The sequence below is a fragment of the Corapipo altera genome, unplaced genomic scaffold, assembly GCF_003945725.1.
Source record: "Corapipo altera isolate COAL_440 unplaced genomic scaffold, ASM394572v1 316, whole genome shotgun sequence".
Lineage (NCBI taxonomy): Eukaryota > Metazoa > Chordata > Aves > Passeriformes > Pipridae > Corapipo > Corapipo altera.
In genome coordinates this window covers 1,676,312-1,688,555 of record NW_020884974.1, presented here as the reverse complement: position 1 = coordinate 1,688,555, position 12,244 = coordinate 1,676,312, and the positions used below count along the sequence as shown (strand labels likewise).

At 42.7% G+C, this 12,244-nt stretch overlaps 1 protein-coding gene across 1 annotated transcript in view; it reads right to left on the bottom strand.

The window, feature by feature from the left end:
• Positions 1 to 1,332: 1,332 nt before the first annotated feature.
• Positions 1,333 to 12,244, bottom strand: part of PLA2G4A (phospholipase A2 group IVA) — a 61,485-nt gene continuing 50,573 nt past the window's right edge. The window contains exons 13-17 of the mRNA XM_027665318.1: positions 12,013 to 12,244; positions 7,133 to 7,317; positions 4,030 to 4,225; positions 3,676 to 3,833; positions 1,333 to 1,688 (exon numbers count right to left, since the gene is read on the bottom strand). The exon at positions 12,013 to 12,244 is cut by the window's right edge and continues 3 nt beyond it. Coding sequence (XP_027521119.1) covers positions 1,557 to 1,688; positions 3,676 to 3,833; positions 4,030 to 4,225; positions 7,133 to 7,317; positions 12,013 to 12,244 — 903 coding nt within the window. The 3' untranslated portion in view covers positions 1,333 to 1,556. The remainder of the gene's footprint in view (positions 1,689 to 3,675; positions 3,834 to 4,029; positions 4,226 to 7,132; positions 7,318 to 12,012) is intronic.

The window sequence follows — 12,244 nt, the reverse complement described above, 5'->3', positions numbered from 1 at the left end:
TTTGACGTACCTGCAACCCACAGCAGCACCTGCTCCTGCTTTTCAGCGACCAGAATCAGCTGGTGGATCCAAACAGGCCTGGAGGAACTTCCCTTCTTCCCCTGCTTTTTAAGAAATCCAAGATGAAAGGCAGCAAAGACCCACCACCCATTACCCCCAGTGTCATCTGCCCCACACCATCCACCTGTTCCACATCTCTTCACAAATATCACAGAAATTATCAAAATAAACTGCCTGAAAACAGCAGGTGGCAAATATAGTTTTATTTGTTTTCATCTGATAACACTGTGATAATACAAACTGTATAAAGCATGATAAAACTCTTCCATAAAATAGAGTAGGTACATATTATAAAATAAAAAATACAAATATTACATTCCCAAAGGGAAATATAACATTAAAAAGAAAATATTACAATAATATAACGGTACCAGTTCCTTCCTGTATTCCAAAATTCATGGAAAATGTTTAAATTATGCAGCACTAAGATAAGTTACTTTCATTTGCTTGCTTGATTTTAAACATGTGCTAATCCAAACAGAAATAAAACCTATTGATCAATGCAGAAAATGTTATTTAATCACAGAACACTGCATGTAGACTTAGAGCAACCCGGGATAGTGGAGGTGTCCCTGCCCATGGCAAGGGGTGGAATGATGGGAGTTTTAAGGTCATCCAACCCAAACCATTCTGGGATGCAGTGGCTGTTAAAATAAATGCATTTTAATTACTTCCCTTCCCGTGGACTTACAGATTTTAGCAATTAAAGTCTTTGGAGATGCCACTGCATTTTCTGTGCGTTTGCAGAGTTACCTCAACACTTGTTGAGATGGGACTGAAACAATCTGTGGCTCTGCACCATCTTTCATTATTTACAGGACTCAAATATATTATTTCAAATAACCCTTACGACATGAACTACTTCACATTCTTACCTAGGCACATTTTATCCACCCCCAGTGAACATTCCCACTGTCCCTTTGCAGAAATGTGATGGTTCAATCATGGTCAAATGCAAAAATCACTGTCAAGTTATGTATAAACATTTTGGTCAGGAATACACAAACTAACAATAATTTAACACACAGGTGCCAGTAGCTCAAGGGGTCAAGCAATGTGATTTGGAGGATCAAAAAAGAAAATGTAAGAGGTTTGGGGTTTTGCTAAGTGGTACAGACGTTAAAACAGCAAAAAGGTGGATTTCAATCTTATTTTTTTTCTAATCCCATCTTACCTTTCAAGCTACGCCCAGTTTACATCAATTAAAAATCAATTACCCCCCCAAAAGAAACCAGTGTTTACAATTTTATAAGGGGGGGGGGAAAATAAAAAAAGACCCTGAACCCGATGATCTCAAAAAAAACCCCCCTAATTGCACAGCTGTTAAAATCAGGATCTCAGCATACTGAAATGTGTTTAGTTTTAAACAATAAGCAGTACAAAATGATACTGAAACTCGAGAAGTCCCAAGCAGACGTGTCGAGGAGCGGGTGAGGAGCTGCTGGAGGGGCCGTGGCTCCAGCTGCAGGGGCAGGAGCAGGACCCGGGCACGGCCTCTACGTGTGGTTGTTGTTGAGGTGGCTCTTGTTGAAGAACCTCCTGGCCTCCACACTGCTCAGCGACACCGAGCAGCGCGACGGGTTCTCCTTGCGGTACTCGATGCTCTCCAGCACGGCCTCCCTGATCACCTGCAACACAGGGACAGCTGGAGTTCAGGGAATAACAGCTATGGACTGACAGAAAAACCCCTTCCTCTGCTCCACCACTGAGCAAAGGCACTGATGAGTTTTAGTAAAAATGCTATTACCTGACTGGATAAAACACTCGTTTTAATAGGGTCAGTAAAGGTACGAGGTCAAGTCACACAACAATGTCCAGTCACACGACAAGGTCAAGTCGCACGACAAATATTTACTAACTGACAGAAAAAGTCCTTTGTGATGATAACAATTCTTGCTTCCATTTTTAACTCCTTTAAAAATGATAAATTTTATTAAAAATACTATTACCTGACTGGATAAAAGCACTCATTTCAATGGTGTCAGTAAAGGTAAAGGTACGAGGTCAAGTCACACAACAAATATTTATTAACTGACAGAAAAAGCCCCTTCTGATGGGAACAACTCTTGCTGCCATTTTTAACTCTGTTCCACCATTGAAAATTATGAGTTTTATTAAAAATGCTATTACCTGACTGGATAAAACACTAATTTTAATGGTGTCAGTAAAGGTACGAGGTCAAGTCACAGAACAACGTCAAGTCACACGACAAATATTTACTAACTGACAGAAAAAGTCCCTTCTGATGATAACAATTCTTGCTTCCATTTTTAACTCCTTTAAAAATGATAAATTTTATTAAAAATACTATTACCTGAATGGATAAAACACTCAGTTTAATGGGGTTAGTAAAGGTACAAGGTCAAGTCACACAACAAATATTTACTAACTGACAGGAAAAGCCCCTTCTGATGGGAACAACTCTTGCTTCCATTTTTAACTCTGCTCCACCATTGAAAATTATGAGTTTTATTAAAAATGCTATTACCTGACTGGATAAAACACTGATTTTAATGTGGTTAACAAAGGCATGAGGGAGGCCACCGATGTCAAAGCACATAACAAATATTTACTAACTGACAGAAAAAGCCCCTTCTGATGATAACAGTTCTTGCTTCCATTTTTAACTGCATTGAAAATGATGAATTTTATTAAAAATACTATTACCTGACTGGATAAAGCACTGATTTTAATGTGGTTAACAAAGGCATGAGGGAGGCCACTAATGTCAAAGAAGCCACACAACAAATATTTATTAACTGACAGAAAAAGCTCCTTCTGATGGGAACAACTCTTGCTTCCATTTTCAACTCTGCTCCACCATTGAACAAAGTATTTTTAATAAAACTCATCAATCCCTATTACTTGACTGTATAAAACATTGATTTTAATGTGGTTAATATAGGTATGAGGGAGGCCACCAATGTCAAAGAAATCACACAAAAATATGTGTGTAAAAAAAAAAAAAATCAGTGTAAATACAGCATTTACACTTGAGTCCCAATGAAATTCAGAAGCATTGAGAAAATCAATATATAAAGGATATAAAAATAATTATAGAATATAATTATTATTATTATTTAAAAAAGGATAAAGAAAAAAAAATATTGAGAATTATTAAATCTTTACTTTTGCTTCCTTTGTCCTGATGTAACCATTTTCTTTACTATATTGATAACCCCCTCCCTGTGTCTTTATCTGGGGTGATCATTTACATTTGTCACTCTGCAGATGTTGGCATCACTATGCTGTGTTGCACCTACTATCAATTACAAATAATTCTTATTGAGTTAGAAGTAGAACTGATAAAGAAATCAGTAGTAACTCTTAATCAGCAACTGATAAAGAAATTTCCAATTTCCTCTTTTTCTAGTTAGAAAAATCGACATGCTTAAAAATCTGAGTATAAAATCCTGAACATATTGTCTCCACTCCCCAAAGCCCCTTTTGCTCAGTTACTCTGAATGGTTTGGGATGGTGAAATGGCAAAAACAAGACAAGAACCAAATGAGAAAGTCAGGCAAACACTGAAGCAAAGGCCTGTGTGGAATATTTAGGGTTTTACTCACATCACCCACTCCCCCACTGAACAACCTTTAAACCCTCCCAACATACATCTATGTTATTGAGGGTGTTGAACTCCATCAGGTCATGGAGCCTCTTGAAAGCCTCGTTGGGATACTGGAAGTTGAAGGTAGAGAAAGGTGTATTTGGATCATCAAAAATGTCAAAGTCTGCAAAATCCTTCTCTTCCTGTGTTTCCCTGGGAACGCCTGCACAGAACAAACACAAAAACACCACAGAAATGTTAGGTCTGATCATCCACCACCTGATTTTGGAATGGCTCTTTTGGATTCCCTCGGGGCTGCAGACACACTTGGGAGTTATTTGAGAGCCAAAACATTTGTGGTGCATAACCACCATGTCATTCCACAGGAACAGGGATTCAGCAGCAGGAACTGTGCTCACCTGGAGCTTTGTACTTCCTGAAGTCGATGTTGGCCAAGACAAAATGGATTATGGTGGGACAGTCCTTCTCTGAAGAGGTGTCCTTTGGTTTGAACACATAGCACTCCTTCAGGCCCTCTCTGTCAAACACATTGGGGTCTATTTTGGGGAAAGGCAGCTTGTTCATTCGAGCCCATTTCTCAGCCAGCAGAATTTCCTGAAGAGATACAAAGATTCAGGTGCATGAAAGCATCCACTGAAAAGTGAGGAGGTTTGGAGAGAGACATGGGACAAACTGGTTGGTAGAAGCAATTAATAAACTATTCAGAGCCCAGGAAGGACATAGAGCTGTTGGGGCAAGTCCAGAGGAGGCACCAAGATTATTAGAGGGATGAAGTATGTCTCCAATGTGGAAAGGCTGGGAGAATTGGAATTGTTCAGCCTGGAGAAAAGAAGGCTTAGGGTGACCTAATTATGGCCTTGCAGGGCCTGAAGGGGCTACAAGAAACATGAAGAGAGATTGGAGGGACAGGATAAGGGGGAAAGGCCTCAAGCTGCCAGAGGGCAGGGTTAGATGGGATATCAGGAAGGAATTTTTGGCTGTGAGGGTGGTGAGGCCCTGGCACAGGTTGCCCAGAGAAGCTGTGGCTGCCCCTGGATCCCTGGAAGTGTCCAAGGCCAGGTTGGATGGGGCTTGGAGCAACCTGGGCTAGTGGAAGGTGGGATGGAGTGAGATGATCTCTAAGGTCCCTTCCAACCCAAAGCACATCATGATTCTGTGATATGAAGGACTGATCAAATCAATCTCTGATTGATGACCCAGAGTGGCAAACTGAGCACCTCCTTCAGCCTCTCAGCCTCCACCAGCGCTGATTCATGGCAGGCAAAGAGCTGGTCTGTCCCACAAACCTTGGAGTGACTTTACAGAGGGAAAACCATCCCTAATTTGACCTGCAACTGGAGTATCAGCACTATGGAAACCAAGGAGAGTTCACAAACACCAGGCCATGCATTGTTGTGCTCAGAGTCACATCACAGCCCAGAGCGGTGGTTGAAAGCACACCGAGTGCACAGAGCTGGAAAACAGGCTTTTTTCTTCCTCATGACAACTCAGTAAACAAAATAATTTGTAAACAATGACTCAAGAGCATGCAATGAGGGCGTGTGAGAGGGAGGAGAGGGAAGGTCAACAATTTTAATCGTGGTTTTCAATGAAACAGGACCCTTCTTCGGGCAACTGTCTGAGACACGCAGGAGATTAAAAGATAGTGAGTGTAAAATGATAAACCAAGAGTGGAGTCACTGAGCTCAGCTGGCTAATTGCCCCAGCAAAGCACAATATTAGTGCTACCATAGAGACAGGCCCACTCTTGAAGTGGCATTTGCTCTTTGCAATGCAAGCAGAACCAATGGGACACACAGCCAGCAAACACAACTGGTTCCTGGCCTTGAAACCATGAACACAAAGCCTCTGCCTCTGGACTACATCTCTTCTTCTTCTAACCCACCTCTTCGTGCCTCAGGAACAACACTCCATCCCCTTCAACAGTGGCTTCAGGAAAACAAAGGCACTATTTCTTTTTCCCATCATTTTTTCTTGTATCAAAGGATTTTTTTGCCTTTTTAAAACTACAATTTAGAGAAAACTCCTCAGGATGCCACTTGACTTCCAACCTATCTCTCTCCATGGTCCCCAAAACGACACAAAAAATTGCTGCTGATGAAGACAATGCTCAATGTGTAGGGTAAGAGTAACAGGGATGACCATACACAACCTTTTGCACAGGGTCCACGTGTGGAATGTTAAAAAAGGGAGGAAAAAGAGACTTCAGAGAAGATGGCAGCGCTGTGTCAGCAAATTTAGCTGATGGGGAAAATATTCAGGATAAAAAAGGAGATATATTCTTATGCAAATAGAATATTAAAGGAAGAAACACTCTGGTATTCAGTGAATTAAGGAAAAAAGGAATTAAGGGTCTCAGCACTAGGAAGAGTCTTCTCAGTGCTCTGTTTTTCCCAGTAGCCCCAAGAGACTTAGAGATTACAGAAATTATTCCTTTTTATTCTCCTGAAACTTGTTTGTCTTTGCATTTGACAACACTGATCTCGAGCTCATTTTGCTACTGCTGTTATTTTCTAACATCCTCAATATTAAGATGAAGGAAAAAAATAATCTGTTTGTTCAAACTGGAATTTGTCTGTAAAGCAACAAGCAACGTCAGTTGTTTTTCAAACAGAAATGTTTTCTGGGCTTCCCTGAAAATTCTTTTTAAATCATCTTTGAAATAAATATTGCCTCTTTTTTGAGACTCACAGAATCATTGAGTTTGGAAAAGACCTCCAAGATCATCAAGTCCAACCTTCAACCAAATCCCACTGTACCCACTAAACCGTATCTCCAAGTGAGAACCTCACAGTAGCCTCTGAAGTGCTGTTTTTTCTGTACCAGTTACCAAAATGATCCCATGTCAAGCCTTTGGGATGAGAAGGAGTTCTGTGGATGCACAGGTTGTACAGACACAGCTGTGCTTTCTACACCTGCTACACAAAACAACCGTGTCATTTACTCCCTGTTTTTCTGGTGCTGTTGTGCTCTGGCCTGAACGGATTTAAGAATCCTGCTGACACCAGAGCTGGGATGATCCCAGTGAGATGTAAATGGACAGCTAGCCCTGCTTCCAAGAGGTTATTTAGCAATACCAGAGTGAGTAAGATGATGCATTTCTGCAGGATGATGACATTCATTTACATCACAGCACACAGGGAGCAGCTGGACAGAGTTAGAGCACCAGGGCAAGGACAACTGACTTCACTGTTTAATACTGACATAAAATAAAACTCTGCCATCAGCATGAAAGCAAAATTTCCATAAAAACAACTACTTCAAATGAATTTCCTGCCTTTGAAATAGTCTTCTTTGTGTTAATTGTGCCATGCAAGTCATGTAAACAGGAACTGAGACACAGGGCACTATTCTGCTTGACGTGGAAAGAAATATTCCAGTGTTGTAGCTACAGCAGCACCTTCTGGGACCATGAAATGTGGGAACAACGTGACTGGAAGAATACAACTGAGTCACCCTGAGCTCCTGACCCCAAAGGAGGGGATGGCCTGTCTTACTTACCTTGAAAGGAGGGCTGGAATCACTTGGCCTTGCTGAGAAATCAAAAGAGATGATGAGATCGACGCCTCTCTGAGGCCTCAGGATGAGGGGGTATGGCAGGTTAAACGTCAGCCCACTGTCCACAATGTGAATCTTCTTGCTCTTCACATCCAGTGGCTCATAGATCCTCTCAAACTCATCAGGATCTGCGCAGAACACAGGGAAACAAAAAAAAACACCCCAGGACATATGAGTTAAGAACTCAAGTTTTGATGGGCTTTCCAGTGTTTCCCCAAGGACTGGAGATCGCAAAGGATTTAAAATGTACAGGACATCCCAGCTAAACATACCACAAATTCAAGTGCAACTCAAGCTCTTAACAAGTGGAGAATGAGGTGGGGAAAAAAGGAGCTGGAAAGGCCCTGTCCCAATGCACAAAAATGGCTCCAGGCAACACTGAAGGGGACAAATGGCGAGGTTTGACCCCAGCCTTCCCACCTTCACCCCATCAGCTCACACACAAAGGAAAGAGTTTATGGGATGTTAAGAGACAGAATCCAAATGCCCATCTGGCAGTGCCAAGAGGATGGTCCCAGACCCTTTTTTGGTGGTGCCCAGAGATAGGATGAGCAGCAATGGACACAAACTAAAACACAACAAGGAAGAACTTCTTTCCGTGGAGGGTGGCAGAGCCTGGAACAGCTGCCCAGGGAGGGCCTGGAGTCTTCCTGTCTGGAGACATCCCAAACCCACCTGGATGCTTGCTTGTGTTCCCTGCTCCAGGTGACCCTGCCTTGGTGGGGAGAGAGTTGGGTGGGTGATGCCTGAGGTCCCTTCCAACCCTAACAATCCTGTGATCCCCTCAGTGTCCTGTAACCCCTGCCCAAACCTCTTCCCCCAGGTTTCCTCTCCCTGTCCCTCATCCTCCCCAGCTCTTCCCCCTAAGAAGCCTCGACGTGGCTCTGCTTTGGTGTGATGCCTGTCCACCATCTGCTTCTGTCCATTACATTGGGACTATCAAGTCTTGTTTTCCAGCTACACCAAATCTGATGACCTCACACTCACTACTCCACCAGGAACAAAAAGAAATAGTGACCTATATCCATATCTCAGATTGCAGCAGAATTCCTTGTGAGCCACTCCCTGCCAGTGCTGTCTCCATGTGGGACAAACCAGTCTCCTCTCCAAGCCCAGCTGAGGGCTGAAGGAGATGATGTAACCCCAATATTCCCTGGATGCAGCTCAGGAAAAAACAATCGATTTTTCTGAAGTCTCTTTGCACTTATCCAAGTCTCTGGATGCCCCTAAACAATCCCTGCTGGACTTAAAACTTTTCCCATGACGGTCTTTTCTTCCTCTGGATCTTTTCCAGTGCGTGGTTTTGCTTTTTGACTGAAAACTAATGCTCATATCTGTAGAGGGCAGTGTGATCTAAGGAATGCTAGATAGGATAATATAATTATTTCTGGTGTAATTAAACTTCCCAGCACCTGCTTATTTGCAATGGAAGTAATCTGGAAAAAAAAAAAAAAAAGACATTTTAAAGTGAAGAAAATCCATCCAAAATAATTCAAACTCTTATTCCTATCACTTCAGGATCCGTGAGAAAAATTTACTGCTACGAGCAGCAAAAAAAATCTCAGAAGAGATGCTTTCACTTTTTATCTCTGTTGTTATTTATTAGAGGACACTTTTCTAAGAAATGAGGCCCCATTGTTCTACTATTTGCCTTGATTTCTAAGGGAGAGAACACTTTTAAATCATTGCCTATTGCAAAAGGGCTGTGTTTATAGGCCTATTTTAGAACCAGATATATTTCATAATAATGACTTAGCATAAATCTATGAAAATAAATTAGTATTTATCAAATTCACCATAATTAAAAAAAATGGTAAAAATACACTTAATACATTTCCTTTTAGCACAAGTAGAGAAGTTTTGATTTCCTCTTCTTGTTTAAAGACATTTCAAAAGTAATTAAATCCTTGTTCTCTATAGAATTTCTAAAAATTGTGGAAACATTTTCGTTCATGTTTTGCCTTTTCTTACTTTACAAAAATTGGCCTTGGACACTTCCAGGGATCCAGGGGCAGCCACAGCTTCTCTGGGCAACCTGTGCCAGGGCCTCCTCACCCCCACAGGGAAGAGTTTCCTCCCAATATCTAATTTAACATCATCAATAAATTTATAATGACCACGGATTGGCTTTAGTGATTACGGGAGAAATTTAACTTATGAGTTTATCTCATACAGAGACAGACATTAAGAACTGTTTGGAAATAAAAAGAGAGACCATGTTCTAGAGACCAAATTTGTCCCAAACAGCAGCTCCAGTGGAAATATGGGAGATGAAAAGGGCATTTGCTTCTGACGTGCATCTGCCATAACAGTTTCCATAAACACTGAAATAAAGGAGCAGAGATTAGGGGTTATTTTTCCCTATTGTTTTCACGTGGCATTTTCTCAAGTCACTTTGGTGTGTTGTAACATCAAGGAAAGAAATAAACTCTGAGCTCACAGTGAAATCATTGAAGGGGGGTGTAAAGCTTTGAAGTGCATCTGAGATGAAATAAGGAAATATCCAGCATAAATAGAATCTACTGAAAAGCAAATCCAAGTGTTTTACTTCCAGACCAAGCAGCTGGGATTTCTGCTGCATGCACTGCAGCCCCTAAATTCAATCTCAGGAATGACTGTAACATCAGCTTAGGCCAGCCACAGTTCATCCTCTGGGAAGGTCTGGCACAACTGGAGACCTAAAGTATTATTTATATCCTTTTTGAGTCACTTATTTCTCCTTTGGAATGACTGGTAATAAAGGAAAGTCAGTCCTAAAGCATTACAGACTTCTCTCTGTATTCAAGCTGACAGGTAAACTGCCAGTGGTAGAATAAATATGCAAAGCTTAAATGCATCCAGTGCCTTGGTAATAGAAGTATTTTAAATTTACACCAAAGTTTCCTTTCTATCTATCTATTTCCTTTCTATCTGCTCCTCTGGGCTCCTCAGCACTTGCAAGGAAAATTCACAGCATTAAAGTGCAGATACACTTATCACACCACTGAATGATTAAATTTTACAGTAACTGCTGAAGCTTCAAGGGGTTTTTAACTATTCTTGACTATAATATTGCAGCTACTCGTAGCTGTCAGATTTGTGTCTCCAGGTTTCTGAGCGTGGGCTTCAGCTGACACTAAAACAACTGCTGTTATGTGAAACTTTTCCCACACATTTTAACCCCAAGAAGTTTCAGGCCTTCCAAAGTAATTGTCTCAGAGGTGCAGGCTTGTTTTGTCAACCCAGAATTTTATTTCCATTGAAATTAAACCCCAGGAAGTCAACAGTTGATTCCGAACATTATCCACATGTCTTAATTATGCAAAATTCTCATCGGCTGTCATTTTTTCCAACCATAAAATTTCCCACCCGCTTTCCTGCCTCTTTTACAACTACTATAAATATTAAGACTACCCAGTTGTAAACATCTCTGAGATGATAAAAATATTTAGAAAGTGGAGTCCAGATGGAAATGACTATCCAGCCACTCCGAGGGATTTGTTACATTAACAAATACACATCAGAGCGCGGCTGCCACTTGAGCTTGTAAATGACATCTGGTATTTACTGCTGCAGAAGGAGCAGTTGGGACAATCTCTGAGCAGAAAATAAGGGCTGAAGTGATGACTATTGTTACTGGGGATGGGTGGGAGAGCTGTGGTGCTATAGCACGGAAGGAACACGACCTTCAGAGAGCTGCAGTGCCTCAGTTTGATGGAACACAATCACGGAATGGTTTGAGTTGGAAGGGACCTTAAAGATCATCTCATTCCACCCCCTGCCATGGCCAGGGACACCTTCCACTAGCCCAGCCTGGCCCTGAACACCTCCAGTGAACACAACAGCATCAGAAAAATACTAGGAAACTTATTGATTGTCACTGAGAAGGCTGCAATGAACACTGCACAGCAAAGCTTCAAAATCTAAATCAAACACAATCTGATTCTTCACATCACAGCTACTGTCCCAAACACCACGTAACCCGAGGAGTGGGGGAAGACTTTGAACTCCTATGGCAAATTAATATTTTTCTGAAATTCTTCTCTTCCATCTGCATTCCTGCTTAAGCCAACATGAAACGTGGATGCATCTGCACATCACCCACACTGAACTGTGAGTGGCTGGTCAGGTGCATCCACACTGGGAAGAACAATGGTGTCAGCAAAGCAAGGATCTACAGGCTGTGTCAGGGGAGGTTTAGGTTGGATCTCAGGAGAAGATTCTTCCCCCAGAGGCTGGTTGGGCACTGACCAGGCTCCCCAGGGTAGTGGGCACAGCACCAAGGCTGCCAGAGCTCCAGGAGCTCTCAGGAATGGGCAGGATTGTTGGGGTGCCTGTGCAGGGCCAGGAGTTGGACTGGATGGTCCTGTGGGTCCCTTCCAGCTCAGGGGATTTTATGATTCTACAAGTGCAGCAGTGTGTTGCCCCCAGAGATTTTTCAGAAGACAGCTACAAAATTGTGGCAACAGGGAAGCCCTGCAGGAGAACAAGGAAAGGTTTTATTTTCATCAATAAGAGACACGGAACAACACAGGACACCCTTTAGAGAAGGCCAAGAGAGTGAGAAAGTGGATGTAACGAAGGGCACCCTACACAAAAGCAATTTGGTCACCTCTGCCAGCAATTCTTTCCAAACAGAGAGCCACTGTCCCTCCAGAAGGGACTGGCTGGGGACAGGGGAGTGAGGCAGCAGACACAAGTCACTGCATGGTGCCCTTTGAGCCCCCCAGGCACCTCACAACTTCTGCTGTCAGTCAATCCTCACAGGAGCATTCTCCTGCTCCCAAGGTCCACGCTTTTATAAACCTCCTGGTGTGAACACCCAGCATTGTCTGTGAACTGACCTGCAACGGCTGTGTCGAGGTCGTCCTCCTCCACGGACTCCTGGGTGAGCAGCTCTGCCAGGGGGGACAGGGGGTAGCAGCTGTTCAGGTTCAGCCCCAGCATGAAGTTGTGCACCTTGCCAGCACGGCCCTCCCGGGTGTTGAAGAGGGCACTGTCCCCCACCAGGGCCATGAGCATGCGCTGCACCCAGCTCTCCTGGCTGCTCTCCTGCTGCTCCGGCCGGGCCTCGGC